Raw genomic sequence first — 18,418 nt, forward strand, 5'->3', positions numbered from 1 at the left:
CTCCACTTTCTGACTCAATGCATCGGCCATGATGTTTGCCTTCCAAGGCTTATACTCCATTGCCATATCAAATTCAGCCAAGAAGTCCTACCATCGTTCTTGTTTTGGGGAAAGTTTCTTCTGTGTTTGGAAATAGCTCAGAGCGATGTTATCTATCCTTAGCACAAATCACGATCTGAGAAGGTAGTGTCGCCAAACTCGTAGACAGTGGATCACCGCTGTCAACTCCTTCTCATGCACTGGATACCGTCACTCGGTCTCGTTGAGCTTGCGGCTCTTGTAGGCCACCGGATGACCTTCCTGCATGAGTACTCTCCCATTAGCGAAGTCCGAAGTATCTATATGGACTTCAAAAGGCTCCCCATAGTCTAGCAATTTGAGCACTGGTTCTTCCATAACAGCAGCCTTTAGATCTTAGAATGCTATTTCACATTTGTCTGACTACTTCCAAGGCTGCTCCTTCTTCAGTAACTCCGTCAGTGGAGTTGCACGCTTCGAGTACCCCGCTATGAAGTGTCGATAGTAGTTGACGAAACCAAGGAAGGATCTCAACTCTAGCACCTTCTTTGGAGTTCGCCATTCCACAACCGCTTGCACTTTTGATTTGTGCATGCGAATGGAACCATCACCAATTCGACGCCCCAAGAATAAGATCTCTATTTGGGCAAAGTAGCATTTCTCCCTTTTACGAACAAAGTGTTCTCCCTGAGAACATTGAAAATTATCCGAAGGTGCTGAATATGCTCCTCGAGCATTTGGCTGTATATGACGATATCGTCTAAGTAGACGACCACGAACTTGTCCAAATACTCCTTGAATAGTTGGTTCATGAGAGTGCAGAATGTGGCTGGAGCATTGGTTAAGCCGAAAGGCATCACCAAGAACTCAAACGCTCCATACTTGGTCATACAGGTAGTCTTTGTTTCGTCGCCTTCAGCAATGCGCACCTACCAATACCTCGACCGAAGGTCAAGTTTCGAGAAATACTTAGCTTTGCCCAACTGGTCAAACAAGTCCGCGATGATCGAGATGGGATACTTGTTCTTCACTGTTACTTTATTAAGGGCTCGATAATCGATGCATAGTCGAAGGCTCCCTTCTTGTTTCTTCTGGAAGAGAACTGGAGCTCCGAAAGGTGCTTTAGAGCTACGGATGAGACCACCACATAGCAGTTCACCTAATTACTTTCTGAGTTCTGCCAACTCTAGCGGGGACATGCGGTAGGGTGGTCTCGCTGGAGGTTTCACTCCTGGCTCCAGCTCGATGTTGTGATCCACGCCTCTGCGTGGTGGAAGAGTCTTCGACAATTTGGGTGGCATAACGTCATTGAACTCTTTCAAGACGTTCACCACCATAGCAGGTTCTTGAATGGCCTTCTCGTCGAGTGACTTTAGCTTTATAGCAACCACGAATGTTAATTCACCTTTTCATACCCCTTTCTTCAGTTCTAATGCCGATATATATTGGGGCTCCTTGGTTCCTCTCAGAGAGATAGAAACCATGCAGGGGTCGTCACCTCCCATCATACATAGGGAGTTTAAGAATGGCATTGGCACCAACTTCGCCGCGTGCATGAACTCCATTTCAAAAATCATTTGAAAGTCATCTAGTGGCACTGCCATCATGTTGGTGTTCCCACTCCATGTCCCGATTTTGATGGGAACTCCCTTCGCCAACCTGGAGATTCGCTTAGCCTTCGAGTTCACCACCTTCATTTAGCTTGGGCTCTTCTCCAAGATCAACCCAAGTCGCTTTGCTTCTCGATCTGCTATGAAGTTGTGGGTAGCGCCCGTGTCCACCATTGCACGAGTCATTTGGCCATTTAGCTTGATGTTCACATACATCAGCTCACTACTTCCTGCTTTTTGTAGCTTTGTCTTCATGTTCTCTCCCACTTGACCCCACATGGCGTTCAACAAACGCATTGCCCCCATCTAGGGTCCTTGCGACTCCTCGTCGTCGCTGCTGGATTCATAATTGCTTGAACTAAGAGTAATAGCTTTGCCCTTGTCCGATCGGGGGGGGGGGGTGGATGGAAGCCATCAAAGCATTGAGTGCCTGTTTTTGTGGGCACTCCCTCACCATATGTAGTCCTCCGCACAAGAAGCATCTTCCAGGTTTTGAGGCCTTGCCTTTTGAGTTTGGCCCTTTGTGAGAACTCTTCTTCTTTTGTTTGCCCCCGAGCTCCTTCCCTCGAGAATGTTTTAAAGGGCGATTGTCTGAAGATTATTTCCTTCTCCCTAGGTCTTCGAAGGAAATAAAGTTAGTGAGCCTTTCTGCAGCAGCAATTGCCCCGACCATATCGGTGACATTCCTTTGATTTAGTTCCTGTTGAGCCCATGACTTTAAACCATCGAGGAAGCTGAACAACTTGTCCTTCTCGGACATGTCTTATGTCCAACATTAGTGCAGAAAATTGTTTCACATAGTCTCAAATAGTGGTACTCTGGTGGAGTTGTCTCAACTTCCTTCTTGCGACAAACTCTGTGTTCTCTGGTAGGAACTAAGTTCTCAACTCCCGCTTCAAGTCTTCCCATATGTCAACCTGACACCGACCTTGTTGGATCTCCTCCCAACGGGTTCGCCACCAAAGTTTCACATCTCCGTTCAGATACATTGTTGCTATAGAAACTTTGGTATCTTCAGAATTGGGCCTCGTAGCTCGAAAGTATTGTTCCATGTCAAACAGAAAATTCTTGAGCTCTTTAGCATCTATGGCCCATCCATATCCATGAGGCTCGGGTGCCCTCAAATTTTGTGGTGGTGCAACATGGGTGTTGCTTCCTCTCCCGCATTTAGTGCTCTTGTGAGCATAGCCACCCTAGAAGTGAGTTCCACCACAACTTCCTGCAGGTGTTGCATGGAGTCTTTGGTGTCATCTGATAGTTGGTTGACTAGGGCCTCGACCTTGTCAATCCTGGACTTTGCTTCCTCTTGCGAGCTCTCTACCCCAACAAGCCTTTGTTGTGTTGAATTTCAAATTTTGATGATGAAACTAATTGATTATGTTTAGATGTTTAACTGCATTTTGAGTGATACAGGTCTACTCGATCAGGATTAGACAGTTGATGCAGGAGGAATTGACGTTGCGCCGGAGGAGATCACGTCAGGATATTGGATGGCAAAACGCTTCGGACGTCGAGCATCGGGCCAAGGAGAGTGAAATTACGCCAAGGATATTGGGGTTGCGGAGGTCAACCGCCGATTGAGCAACAAGCCGCAAGAGAGGACGATGCACTGAAGAATCGGACGAAGCGCCAACCAATGACGAGCCGGGCAACAGAATGTCAATTCGCATTGTAATAATTGTCTAGATCGGAGTAGAGTTTTGGCTTGTGTGTGCAGGATTAACTACGATAACAACGAAGACATAAAGCGAAACAAAGTGTCGGAGTGAAGCGCTAAGGATTCGTTTGGGAGTTTGAGAGTTCGATGAAAGTCCGAAGGTTCATCGAGAATGCTGCTGGAACTAGCCGAGAATGAGTAGGGAGCTTGCCCAAGGGTTTTTCGGAAGCTCGCTGGAAGGTTCATGGGAAGTTTACGGAGCTCACTGAGAAAGATCGAAGCTTGCCAAAGAAGCTCGTCGGAACTCGCCAAGATCAAATCGTGAAGTCTAGGAGCTTGCTGGGAGTCCACAGAATGGTTTCCGAGAGTTTATCGGAAGACCATCGGAAGTTCATCGGAAGCTCGCCAGAAGAAGTCTTGACTTATGGACTTTGTAATAGCTTAGAAAATGTCTTTAAATTCATACTTAGCATGTTAATTAGGGTTAGAATTAGGTATTAATCCTATAACCCAAGTAGGGGCCAATTGGGCTCAAGTTCGGACTGGTTTGGGCCAAGTTTAGAGCCCAACCAGTGAGCTGAAATAGTATAGGCAGTGGCACCGCCCAGAACCCGAGAACCGAGCGGTGGCACTGCTGGACTGAGTGGTGGCACCGCCCAGTACCCGAGAGGTCCGACGGTGGCACCGCCAGTACACTGTCAGTGTTAGACACTAACAGGCGGTGACACCGCCAGCCTCGGAAACCCAAGAGAATTCAAAATTTGGAGCCCAAATTTGAATCCTCTTAGGGCCTATAAATACCCCTCAATTCTCAACTGAGAATACAACATTTGAAAAGCATTAGATTGAGACAAAAGCCTTTGTAAAGTCTTTAGCAAGTCTTGTTTTCAATTGCTTGAGTGTTCACCTCCTTCTTTCTCTTTGAAAATTTGTAAGAGAGTGAACCACTTGTAAAAGGTTGTAAGAGGGGTATTTGTCCTTCTCCTTCAAAGTGATTTGCTAGTGGAAGTTGGGAGCCTCATCGAAGAAGGCTTCGCAAGTGGATGTAGGTTGCATGACCGAACCACTATAAATCGGTTTGCGTTTATCTTATTGTCATTTATATTACTGCAAACTATCTTCACTTTGATGCTCTACTTCTTTGTCTCCTTCTTACATATGCCTTCAAGTTAAAACGTAATCGAAACAGTTTCAAACGAAACGTTGCTTTTATCGTACGAAGTTTCCGAAAGTGTTTAAATCGTCGAAAGTTTATCGTACTTTACCGCTGCACTAATTCACCCCCCCCTCTTAGCGCCGCTCCGATCCTAACAATTGGTATTAGAGCCCAGTATTTCTCATTTCGGATTTACACCCGAGAGAAATGGCTCTTAATGGCTTTCAAGAGGGCTTATCGATTGTTCGTCCACCGTTGTTTAACGGATTGGACTACACTTATTGGAAAACTCGAATGAGAGTTTTCTTGATTTCTATGAATTTGGATTTATGGAATATTGTTGAAAACAGTTTTCAAATTCCCTCTAAACTGATGAACGAATGGTCGGATTTGGAGAAGAAGTATTTTTCTTTAAATGCAAAGGCTATGAATGCCTTATTTTGCGCTTTGGACAAAAATGAGTTTAATCGGATTTCTACGTGCGAAACGGCTTTTGATATTTGGCGAACACTTGAAATCACATATGAGGGAACTAGTAGAGTCAAAGACTCGAAAGTTAACATTTTATTGCATGATTTTGAGCTTTTTCGAATGAACCAAGCGAGACTATAGGCGATATGTACACCCGTTTCACGGATGTCGTCAAGAATATAAGAGTTCTTAGTAAATCTTTTTTGAATTTTGATCTCGTAAGCAAGATCTTAAGATCCCTTTCAAAAAGGTGGGATCCTAAAATAACCGTAATACAAGAAACAAAAGATTTAAATATTTTTTCACTTAAAGAACTAATTGGTTCGTTGATAACATATGAAATGGTGAACAATGCACATGATGAACATGATGAACAAAATCACCTTCCAAATAACAGGAAGGATTTGGAACTTCGGACAAATGAATACCACTTGAGCGATGACTCAAGTGATGAGGACAATGATGAACTTGAACTTCGAACACTAAATCTTAATAAGTTTATTAAACAAAAATCTAAAATAAATAATGAACTTGAACGGAGGAAGAGACCAAAGAAGAGGAAGGCAACCAAGGATGAATCAAAAACATCCAAAAGTGAAACGGCGAATTGGGCTTTGACGAGCTTCGGCTACAAGGTAAGTAACTCAACTCTCTTGAATTATTTTGAAATTATATAATACTTTTCATGAGTTATTTTTAATTTAGTTTAGGATTAATTTTCTTAAAAATTACATGAAAAAAAATAGAAATCATGCTTATCATTCTAGTAATTTTGAAAATAATCATGAAAATTATATGTTTATGATAAACAAAATGATTTTGATTAAAAATACTTTATGAAATATGATATCATGCCTAATAAATTTATTGAGGCTATGCATGACGATGATGAGTTTTGGGTAATTTATAGTTTATTGATTATTGATGATTTCCATAATGATCTTTTACGATTTATGGATTATCGATTTATACCATGATAAAAGTTGCTTTCGAAAATGATGCATGATTTTTGTATGCAAACTAAGCATGAAAAGATAGATTCACCTAAAAAGAAAAAATGTATGACTACAACAAATAACAAATGATTTTGGTTGAAAATACTTTATACTCAATAAAACCATCATTGATGAATATGCTTTATGTTTAATAGTTTCTTTGGCTTATATGCTCTATCATGATAAATATTTTGAAAATAAATAAAATCATGTTTGATTTGAAGTAATGCATAATGATGATACTTAATGATGCAATTTTTGATTTGACATAAAAGTAGCTTTAAAAAAATGATGTATGTTTTGATTTGACATAAATGAAATAGGCATGCTTATAGGAAATAGTGAAGTGTCATGCTTGACAATTGTATACTTAATGATGTATAAAGTTATAATGAAAATATTAATATTTTAATACTATGATTTGATGATTTTATGCATGATATTGTAAAGTTATATATAATGATGCATAATGATAAAATTGTGTAATAAAAATATTAAACATTTTGAAACCATGTTTTAGTGTCATGCATATTGATCATACTTAATAAATTTCGAAATTATGCATGATGAATCTTGCGATTTATGGATTATTGATTTTTACCATAATGAAAGTACCTTATTGATTTTTGTTATAATAAATCTTACTCTTTCGGTTTTAAACGTGATAAATGTTTTTATGTGGCATAAATGAAACAAATCATATGTTTTGAAATAATCGAAAAGAGGAAAACATTCTTGAAAATTATTTTGCTCAATCTTATTGATTTTGATGAATCTATTTGTATCGTCTTTGTGAATCTCTTAGATTTTGATAATGATTTTGATGATTTAAATTTGAATAATTTTTTATCGAAATCACGATCTTGATCTCTTGAAATTCATAACATGAAATCCTTTATGAATCAAGATTGTTTTCTATTTAAAAGGAGATTTATCGAAATGTTTCATAGTCTTTTAGTATTCATGATCTTGATAATTATGTTTTGAAACTTTATGTAAACCAAGAATGTTCATCATGATTCTCTCTTTGAATATTTAAAGAGGAGAATTTTCTAGATGAATCATGATTTTGATGATTGAATATTTGATATGCATGAATTGAGATCTTGCTCTCCTACTATTCTTTTTGCTATTCACCAAAAGGAAGACTAATTATAATAAATCATGATATGCTATATGAATTTTATTGTATTCATGAAGTAATATCTCATCACTAATTTTTGTTTATATTCCTTCATGTGATGATATGAATGTATGAAACACTTATGATATGATTTTTTATACAATTCCATGTATTCGTGAAATATTTATCTCATCACCCAATTAATTCCTCTTGATACTCTTAATGTGATGAAGTGAAATTATGCATGAAATACAAAGGGGGAGATAGCTAGCTTGCACAAGTCAAGAAGATGCAAAAACTTGATTGCTAGCTTGCCTATCTTAAGTAGCAAAGATTGCTAATTTGCTTATTTCAAGAAGCAAAAGTTGTCTTCTTGAACATCACTATCTTGCCTATCTCAAGAAGCAAGACTTGCAACCTGCACATTACAATAGGAAGCAAGAATCGATAGCTTACACACTTCAACAAGAAAGCTATCTTGTATTTGCTTTCGAAATTTTTGCTAGCTTGTATGTTGCAAAATTTACTCACTTTTTCAAACACTTTGCTAGCTTGCACTTTGTAAAGGAAGCGAAAATAGCACTTCTCAAAAGAGAAGAAAGAACTTACTATCTTGAACATCACAAAAATTTGCTACCTTGCATGATGTAAAATTTGCTAAGATCACTATCTCAAAAGAGTTGTTATCTCAAAAGAAGCAAATGTGCTATCTTGGCTATCTCAAAATACAAAATATGCTAACTTATTACGGAAGCAAAATTGCTAGCTTGTAGTCTAAAGAGAAGCAATTAGTTGTTATCTCAAGAAAAGCAAATATGCTAAACTTACACATCTTTAATTGCTAGATTGCATGATGATAAAATTTGATACTATGTTTTTCATGCAATGTATGGAACTTTTTATCTCTAAACACTTGATACTTGGAATATTTTAAAATGTGATCTTGATAAGAATGTTTCAAGTTGCTCTTTGTACTATATCTTTTCAAATGAATCATGAGCCTTGATATCATATATTTCAGAATATAGAAATAACAAGATTTCTTTGCCTTGTATGCCTTATGTGATAGTTGTACATCAATTTGCTTTATTATGAATTATATGAATCTTGATCGTGAACTTGTTAAGAAGAATTTTAATGAACCATGAATCATATCTTTGGTATTCATGAATTTATCCTTATTGATATATTTCATGAATTTTTTGCATATTTAGCTTGTTGAATGGTTGAAATTTTTAGCCATTGAGTCCTCCCTTTCTTTTTGACTTTGATAAAGGGGGAGAAGGTTTTGCTAGCTTATACATTGAAAATGAAAGTAAACTTTCTAGCATGCTAAGTAAAACTTGCAAGCTTGCACTTCTCAAAAAGAGAAGAAAGATCTTGTCTATCGAAAGAAGCAAAAAGTGCAAAACTTAGAAAACTTGCAACAAAATTGCTCTTGCCATGCTTTGTATCAAAAATAGGTTGATATCCTTAAAAGTATCGCATTAAATTTTTTAGTGTATCGCAATGTATCACATGTATTGCAAATTAAAATTTTTGAGACTATTATCATATCATGTTTAACAATTGATATCTTTCATTGATATGATAAATTATCATCTCATGATGTATCGCATAATGATATCATGATTTGCGATTGTATCATGTGATCCTTGTTGAATTTTCACATTGATATCCTTTATGAAATGATTTCTTTGCATTATTATCTTATATGCATCATGTGATGATTGAAATATTGATTGATGCAAAGTTGATGTAAAAGTCTAAATCATTGGTTCCTCTCCTTCTTTTTGACATTGACAAAGGGGGAGAAAGTTATTGCTAGATTGCACACTTGAATGAAGAATTTGCTAGCTCGATCATTGTAATGAAGAAATTTGCTATATCAAACATCATAAATATTGTTACTTGCAAAGAAAAGCAAAGTGCAATCTTGCACAAAAATTCAAGTGTTGAATTGCCATGATTGAACTTAAGAATCTTGCTATGCTTCTGTGCTTATATGTTGTGATGAAAATCTAGCTTCATGTTGCAAAAACTTGCATATCTTTTAAAATAGCTAGAGCTACTTCTCCTTTTTGTTGATGACATAAGGGGAGAAGTATATTGATGACTTCATGCACTGAATTGAATATTTTATATATTTGCATGATGGTTTAAATATTTTTCGTAACATGTGATGAATGTTACTTGGATTTGGGATAATCCAAGTGTTCTATCAATAGCATATTGATAGGGGGAGTTTGGTTAAACTCCGGAGAGTTAAGGTTAACTCCGTTAGTCATCAATTAGTTATCATCATCAAAAAGGGGGAGATTGTTGAATCTCGGATTTTGATGATGAAACTAATTAATTATGTTTAGATGTTTAACTGCATTTTGAGTGATACAGGTCTAATCGATCAGGATTAGACAGTTGACGCAGGAGGAATTGACGTTGCGCCGGAGGAGATCACGTCAGGATATTGGATAGCAGAACGCTTCGGACGTCGGGCATCGGGCCAATGAGAGTGGAATTGCGCTAAGGATATTAGGGTTGCGAAGGTCAACCGCTGATTGGGCAACAAGCCGCAAGAGAGGACGATGCGCTGAAGAATTGGACGAAGCGCCAACCAATGACGTGCCGGGCAACAAAATGTCAATTCGCATTGTAATAATTGTCTAGATCGGAGTAGAGCTTTGGCTTGTGTGTGTAGAATTAACTATGATAACGACGAAGACATAAAGCGAAACAAAGTGTCGGAGTCAAGCACGAAGGATTCGTTTGGGAGTTCGAGAGTTCGATGGAAGTCCGAAGGTTTATCGGGAATGCTACCGGAACTAGCCGAGAATGAGTAGGGAGCTTGCCGAAGGGTTTTTCGGAAGCTCGTCGAAATGTTCGTGGGAAGTTCACGGAGCTCACCGAGAAAGATCGGAGCTTGCCAAAGAAGCTTGTCGGAACTCGCCAAGATCAAATCGTGAAGTCTAGGAGCTTGCCGGGAGTCCGCAGAATGGTTTCCGAGAATTTATCAGAAGATCGTCGGAAGTTCGTCGGAAGCTCGCCGGAAGAAGTCTTGACTTACGGACTTTGTAATAGCTTAGAAAATATCTTTAAATTCATAGTTAGCATATTAATTAAGGTTAGGATTAGGTGTTAATCCTATAACCCAAGTAGGGGCCAATTGGGCTCGAGTTCGGATTGGTTTGGGCCAAGTTTGGAGCCCAACCAGTGAGCTAAAATAGTGTAGGCGGTGGCACCGCTAGATTTGGCGGTGGCACCACCCAGAACCCGAGAACCGAGCGGTGGCACTGCTGGACTGAGCGATGGCACCGCCCAGCACCCGAGAGGTTCGGCGATGGCACCGCCAGTACACTGTCAGTGTCAGACATTAACAGGCGGTGGCACCGCCAGCCTCGGAAACCCAAGAGAATTCAAAATTTAGAGCCCAAATTTGAATCCTCTTGGGGCCTATAAATACCCCTCAATTCTCAACTGAGAATACAACCTTTGAGAAGCATTCGATTGAGACAAAAGACTTTTTAAAGTCTTTAGCAAGTCTTGTTTTCAATTGCTTGAGTGTTCACCTCCTTCTTTCTCTTTGAAAATTTGTAAGAGAGTGAACCACTTGTAAAAGGTTATAAGAGGAGTATTTGTCCTTCTCCTTCAAAGTGATTTGCTAGTAGAAGTTGGGAGCCTCATCGAAGAAGGCTTCGCAAGTGGATGTAGGTTGCATGACCGAACCACTATAAATCGGTTTGCGTTTATCTTATTGTCATTTATATTACTGCAAACCATCTTCACTTTGATGCTCTACTTTTTTGTCTCCTTCTTACGTATGCCTTCAAGTTAAAACGCAATCGAAACGGTTTCAAACGAAATGTTGCTTTTATCATATGAAGTTTCCGAAAGTGTTTAAATCGTCGAAAGTTTATCGTACTTTACCACTACACTAATTCACCCCCCCCTCTTAGTGCCGCTCCAATCCTAACATGTTGGCCATGGTAGAGTTCCTCCATGCTCGCTTCAAAAACATCCAGGCGGGTTTCCGCCATTGTGAGTCTCTCCTTGTGACTCTTTTTCCTAATTGACGCTCCAGATTGTGCCTCCTCCGCTCGTGGAGAGTAGCCAACTTCTCACTCATCATATTCGCTGCCGCGATCCTCTTGAGCGGCTCCAACAGCCTGAGAGCGAGTGTGCACATGCAACCCACCTGCGGCTACTTGGGGCAAGGGTCCGGCTTACCTCATCTTGCTTGATTCGCCATGATGCTTTGCCATGGCGAAGTTGCAAAGTTCCTTCGCTACTTACTCGAAGTCTTTGCCCGCTTTGATACCACAATGTCATGGCTTTAGTTGGAATTGCCTAAGATGTGAGGCACCCTTGCGGCCAAGACGTGAACGTAGCTTGCGTTGCCTAAGTTGTGAGGCACCTTTGCGGCAAAGACGCGAACTTATCTTGCGTTGCCTAAGTCACGCTTCACCCTTGCGATATTACTCCACAAAGATCAGCCCACTTGCAACCTCTCGCAGGTCCCGAAGGACCTGTAAAAGAGAAAGTTGATTAGTTCGAAAGAACGAGTGACGGACAAGTCCCGACGTCTCATGAAAAGAGGGGAAGCTTTACAAGCAATTCAGCGAGCACCTTGCGTGCACAAGAGAAAAGAGGGAGAGGGGGAAAACAAGGACTTTAGAGGGTTGAACAAACAGCTGCAAGTCTACAAATAGCTGCTCACCGGGTGCCGGGCATGACAACAAGTTCCCATCAAGGTAACGTGCGAACTTGCGAAAGGTTGTTCAACGCCCGACACTATACCGAAGCCCCATCCAGCTCTATGCCACCCGGGGGGTTCAAAGGGGCTGAGATGGCTGACATTTTGGTGAGTAGAGGCGGGCTACAGAAAACAGCCCGCGACATACGAAAACGGAGCTGTTTTGCTCGGTTCGGTGAGCGGTCGCTTTGTAGCACTGTAACTTATTCGAACTTATATTTTCACAAGCAAAATGACTTAAAACCAAGGCAAAACAGGCTGCCAAGTAGCTATACATATAGATGAGAGCGACGGGCGGTTCGTTGAATGGAGTTGTTGCGGGGTGCGCGACGACCGTTCGTGACACCTTGCTCAATTCCACTGTCGCCCTACTACATGGTGAAGCACCGTCATGAGGAAAGAGTCTGCCGTGAGGAGATGTGTCACCGCTGCCATCCACCATGTGAACTTCTATTAAGGAGGAGTTCACGAGAGCTTCTTCATCTAAGCGAACTAGGATATGCATTTTAGAGGATATACAAGTTCCCTTATGTGAGAATGCCTCACTTCTTGATAAGGTTTTATCATTTTGAGATTTGAACTCTCGATCATCTTCCGACAATTTGATGATTTTTGTTTAGGAAATAATTTTTGTTTTAATTTTTCGCTACGCATGTGATGCTCCGTAATGTTTTCCAATAGAAAGTACCTCTAGAATATATCAATTCCTAGGTCATGCATGTGTCTTGGTTATCTAATAAATAAAACTCCATCACACTATCTATAACTAAATTTGAATATATTGCGATGGGTGCATATTGTGCATAAGTAATTTGGATGAAAAATAAGATTATGAACTTTGCTTGAAAAATTTTCCTGCGACAATACTAATGTAATTTGCTTATCAAAAAATCCAATTCAATATTCTCAAATTAGGCATATTGACTTTAGACATCATTTCATTAGGGATCATATAAGCGATCATGACATATCCCTATATTTCATTGACATAAAACATCAACTAGCAGATAGTTTTACTAAACCACTAAGTGAGGAATAATTCAATTTTATTAGATGAGAACTAGACATGTTAAATCTTTCAAATGTCTGATTAAAGACCTCTTTCTTTTGCTAATGATTGAGGAGGAGATTTATCCAAATAAATCATAATCCTTCGGTGTTTATCATATGAAATTTATTTTACATGACTCTTTGTATTCATGACTTATATCTCCATTCATTTTATTGATGATAAAGAAGGGAAAGAAGTAACTCATAATTTTTTATGACAAGAGGGGAGAAGTAGTAATTCACGCCTAGCTTATGTGTTAAACGAGAAGAATTATAATGCTTTTATAACTTTTTTTTGTTAGTAGTCACTTATGCCTAACTTTTGTTAATTATTATATGAAATTCAAAATTGATTAAATATTTAGTTTTGCAATGATAATATTAATAAGATTGAATTTGTTTCAATTTAAATTTAATAATATTATTAAAATAATATTATTTTAAATTCAAGTTCATCATATTTTTAAGATGACATATAGATATAGAGAGTCTTATTAAGACCCTGTCATCAATTAACTTTTCGATGTCCATAACTTGATGCAATATTTAGATCTTTAATGTACCAGATATCAAAGTAATTGTTATTTTATACAATTGGATCGTTGATATACTCCTTTCTTTTTTATCAAGATTATCTTCTTATCTCAAGAAAGTAGAAAGTTATAACAAGGATAGTTGATATTTACCAATTAGAAAAAAAGATCAATAGTAAAAATCGGTGATCTCGAAAGAAAAGAAGTCATGAGTGGATGTCGGTAGGAAAGCCCAAATCACTATAAATTTATTTACCTCTTTTTACTTACCATTTATTTATAACTTAATTTTATTCTATTTAATTGTAACTTTAACTTGATTAATTGAGTTTTGGAAATGTGTTGATTTATAGATCAAATTTTATAATCAATTTGTACTAATTCATCCTAACACTTAGGCTTACTGATAGTCTCCCAATTAATTAGTTTCATGCGAATGGAAGAAGAATCAATATTCTAAAAAAAATTCTTAGCAATCCCAGTTATATGGTGTAAGACAGAATCAGAAATATTTCAATTGAAGACGAGGCGAGTGGGTATAGAGTTTACTAGAGAAGCTTGCGAGATGAGCCCTTTGTACCAGCTTTAGACCTTTGAAAGAGAGCCTTATCCATAAGAGTGTTTTGGAAGCTTAATGGAAACCAGCCCAGAGATAGGAAGGAATCGTAGGTACATAAAAAGCCAACTACCTTCTTTGATAAGATGATTGAAAACATTAAGAACCTGAAAGATATTGGCACAGTATCCTTTATTGACACGTAAAACCAAAAGGTCATAAGTGAACATCAAGTGGGGCACCCTTATTCCTTTAAAATCATTAAATAAGTTGATAATAGAGGAGAGGATTTGTTAGGCAATGATAAAAATATTAAGAGAGAAAATCTAGGGATATACAATCTAGAGGAGATAAATGAGAGTCAAAATTTCAAGATTTAATAGCAGAGCCATTAAACCTGTTTGTTGCTATTACCAATCCCACAGCCATTAAACCTGTTTCATGTTTATATTCTCTAACAATTATTTAATAGCAGCTAAGATTTTTTCAATTGAACATGGTGTTCTGTTGAGGAAAATCCTTCCTCCTAACCTATATAAATAAATAGAAAACACATATCAAACAAAAGATATATCTTTTTTGATATATGTTTCCTATTTATATAGGTTAGGAGGAAAGATTTTTCTCAATATAGAGCAACGAAATGTTAGCTGTTTTCATTATTCATATGGAAACAAAAGTGTTGAAGCGCATTTGATAGTTTCCGGTACTCTCATTTGGCATTCTGGGATCCAAATAATACAAATCTTGCATGTTCTTGAATCCAAATAGTGATAATTTTGAGTCCCCATATGCTAATGGTTTCTCCGAGAGAGGGATTTTGATATCGGATGATGGAAATGGAAAGGAACAAGTTTCAGACTTCAGCACGTTGAAATTTCCACAGCAGTGCCTTCTTGGAAGCAGCAGTTGATCTTTCTTGCTGCCGGGAACTGTCTCCTAGTTGTAGCATTATTTTTTATTCTGTTTGACTTGAAGGATTATTTCTGCTTAGTCCACTTGGTTTTTGTATTTTTGACTCATGCTTATTCAACTCCAAGAATTATTTGTTCAGATGGAGGAGGAAGCCATGTATGTTGAGTTTCTCAAAGTCAGACACTGCCACAGCCCCATAGTTCATACCTTCTGCAGCATCAATGTTTCTTAATTGTGTTGATACCTAGTACATGCTGTTCTAAATCCTTTAGCTGAGAGCATCAGATGGCAAACACACTGGACTTTTATGTTTCTTAAGATCACAAGGTCATTTCAAATGTCAGGGCTGATCCAATTGTAGATGTATTTAAATTTCTGACTTCCATATTGAATTTTCTAGTTCAGAAAGACTACAAGACTTCTGGAAGTTATATTATCTTATTCCTTGTTAAAGAAAGTTGCCACTAATCATCAACCTTTAGATGTAGAGGTTGTAAGGAGTCCTTTTCATGGTTGTCAAACTACATAAAGATAGATCATAAATGTTTTGTATAATTCAAGCTGCATTATTCAGTATACATATTCCTTCCAACTGCAACCACAAAAACGTGCAGGGGAGTCAGACTAATCTACTTTGCCCATTGTTCAGCATCTTATCTCCCGTTATTATGCGATCGTTGACTTAATATTGGGCGATTTAAATCAAATAACTTGTCATCTTTCTTGGCCACAAATGATTTATCAGTAGAAAAGAGAGAGTTGCCCAATGGCATTGGAATTCAGTTTCTTAAAACAAGAAGATGATTCTTGTAAGAAGTTAATATCTTTGTATACAGCAGAATTAGAACTTTGGTGAATGTATAAGCAATGTGTTCCACCTTCATATATGTAAATATATATATATATAGCTAGAGTTCAAGAGGAGTCATGGATCTGAATTGTGTAGCAGCCATCCAAGATCTTGAATTGCTGCCATCATTATGAGAGAGAAAAAGGAAAGATGATACTGATGAGGACAATCAATGAAGACAAAGAATGTGAATCTAAACCTCTGTGGTTTCCAGCAAATAATTCTCATTTTCGAATTTGATGGTCAATCCTAATGAGAGTCAAAACAACGTTTAGCGATGCCAAAAGTCAAAATTTCTTTTGATGCCAATTAATCCATGTTTAATGGCTCATATATAAGTTGATGAACTGGAGAATGTCAAACCAGATTGTTGAATCCATGTTTAATGGCTCATATACAATTTTATGTGCTGATGCAAGTAGAAATGCTCATTATTTTTGAGAAAAATAAGAAGAAGAAATGTCAACCATTGTTAATTGGATGAAGCAGACATGGTCAAGAAAAGAAATCATCAGGTGAGAGATTGGCTTTTGGCAGCCACAAGAGTGAAAGATGGAACTCAGCCACGGAATCAGTCAAGTTGCTGAAGCAAGACCCAAAGTAAATGATCAAGAAGAACACAGCTCCAAATTAGCATGAAGGTTATGACCCAAGAGAAACAATGGCTGGGTGCTTCCTCATCCTCGCAACACCTCACTCTGAAGCCTCCGTAAACCCATCGGTTAATCATGTTCTTCTAAGATTAATTCATGGCTTCTTTTAATGCACGATTGCCTCCCTCTTGGCTCTTTGCTGTGGTCGCCCATGGTAGACCATCAGGAATATGTCGCCACCAGGAAATAGTTTATTCCCTGCAAATGCTCATCGGAGAGGAAAGTCAAGCCTTTGCAGGCATCATTCTCCCGTATAAGTACTCCCCAATCTCTGCAACTGTGTCACCAAGCCTTTCGATCACTCTCGAGTGCCATCTATGGAGTTTGGAGGCTTGGTCTCTGAAGGAAGTTGGAGCTGCTTCGACTCCGAGGTGATGACACACCTCTGCGACTCCCACCATTTCGCTGAGGAGCAAGATCAAGGCCTGAGCATGGTGACGCCTGCCATGCTCTGTTCTGATCACAGCTCCCATTCATACTCTTCCTACTGGCCTCAATACAATTCTAGTAGTTTTCTTCCTCTCGCCGACTACGGAGGCTACAGCATTTGCACTGGTGAGGAGCAGATCACCGCGCCATCCTTCCCGGGGGATCAATTCAATCTCGAAGTCGGAGGCTTGTTCGCGAAGCCGCCATTTCCCCTTCTTCCCTGTGATCACAACGCCGAGGCCACCAAGAAAAGAGTCACTACAAGTGAGCTTGAGATGACAGGGAGCGGGGATGGCCACACCGTCAGCCCCAACAAGAAGGCTCGGGCCGCCGCATCGGTCAGTACTTTTATCTCTCCGCCCACTTCACTGCCGATTCCGAACCATATTGATGGTCGTTGCAAACATCGCTTAGGTGCCTAAGAAGAGGAAGAATCCACAACCCAAGAAAGCTCAGAGGACCGTTGCCACTGCCAATGAAGAAGAAGGCAATGGCGAGCTGAACTCACAAAGCTCCAGCTGCTACAGCTCGGAGGAGGACTGCAATGGTTCTCAGGAGCTGCTGGGTTCTGGCATCACAAGTTCTAGCTCGAAAGCAACAGCTGGTCGGAGTTCATCTACCGATCCCCAAAGCCTTTACGCGAGGGTACGTAACAGACACTGATTTAGGTTGACGACAGTGTTCATTTGTGTGCTCTGATCCGATGCTGCTGTTACTGCGTGATCGATGTCTACAGAAGAGGAGAGAAAGAATCAATGAGAGGCTGAGGACATTACAGAGCCTGGTTCCAAATGGAACGAAAGTAAAGACTCCGACCTCAGAGTATTATTCTCTTAATTTGTGTGCTCGATCACAGAAATCTAACGAATCCCGCCTGTGGGTCGTCGATGTAACGCAGGTAGATCTCAGCACAATGCTTGAAGAAGCAGTTGAGTACGTGAAGTTCCTGCATCTCCAAATCAAGGTGACGCTGCACGTTCTACCATATCTTGTTTGAGCGAGAGATGAAGGAAGAAAACCTCGCTGAGCTTTTTTCTTGAACCATTTGTTTGCAGCTTTTGAGTTCTGATGACCTGTGGATGTATGCTCCTATCGCTTACAATGGGATGAGCGTCGGATTCGATCTAAATATCTCTCCATAGAAGGAGACGGTGGTCGTCAGAATGGAAAGCTGAAGGAAACATGATCGATCATCACTTGAGCAGATCCCTTTAGCTGTGCTTAAAAGTTTTGTGATGGAGATGATGAAAGGAAGAGTTGGGGAATGGATATTACAAAACAAGCTTCTTTGTACATGAGATCTCTACACCAAATGCAATGTACAGGGGTCGCTCAATGTTGAATGTTGGATCTAAAAGTATTGCTACAAAATATAAGACATTGTGTGCTCCTCATGAGCTTAGATTAATAATATAAACAACCAGTAGCTCTCATACAGCTCAAAATATTAATGTAATGCAACCCCCAGTGTGGTTTGGTATACCAATAAAGATGATACGAACAGTAGACTTAAACATATGAATGCCTGGTGTTTGCGCAAAGCCGATGTGCACTCACAAATAGAAAGCAGCCTCTTTGTGCTTGCTGTGTTCCATCTCAAGGAATTCCTCGGAGTTAAGCAAACCACTTGCACTCAGTTTCAAGCTTGGCTT

General features: G+C 39.2%; 1 protein-coding gene across 1 annotated transcript; it reads left to right on the plus strand.

The window, feature by feature from the left end:
- Positions 1-16,345: 16,345 nt before the first annotated feature.
- On the plus strand, positions 16,346-18,193 carry LOC135587664 (transcription factor bHLH84-like). Its single transcript, XM_065079302.1, has 5 exons — positions 16,346-17,104; positions 17,181-17,411; positions 17,503-17,568; positions 17,665-17,730; positions 17,822-18,193. The coding sequence occupies exons 1-5, from the start codon at positions 16,655-16,657 to the stop codon at positions 17,906-17,908; spliced, it is 900 nt and encodes a 299-aa protein (XP_064935374.1). The 5' UTR covers positions 16,346-16,654; the 3' UTR covers positions 17,909-18,193.
- Positions 18,194-18,418: the final 225 nt, after the last annotated feature.

Source organism: Musa acuminata, chromosome BXJ1-1 (assembly GCF_036884655.1).
Source record: "Musa acuminata AAA Group cultivar baxijiao chromosome BXJ1-1, Cavendish_Baxijiao_AAA, whole genome shotgun sequence".
In the NCBI taxonomy this organism is placed as follows: domain Eukaryota; kingdom Viridiplantae; phylum Streptophyta; class Magnoliopsida; order Zingiberales; family Musaceae; genus Musa; species Musa acuminata.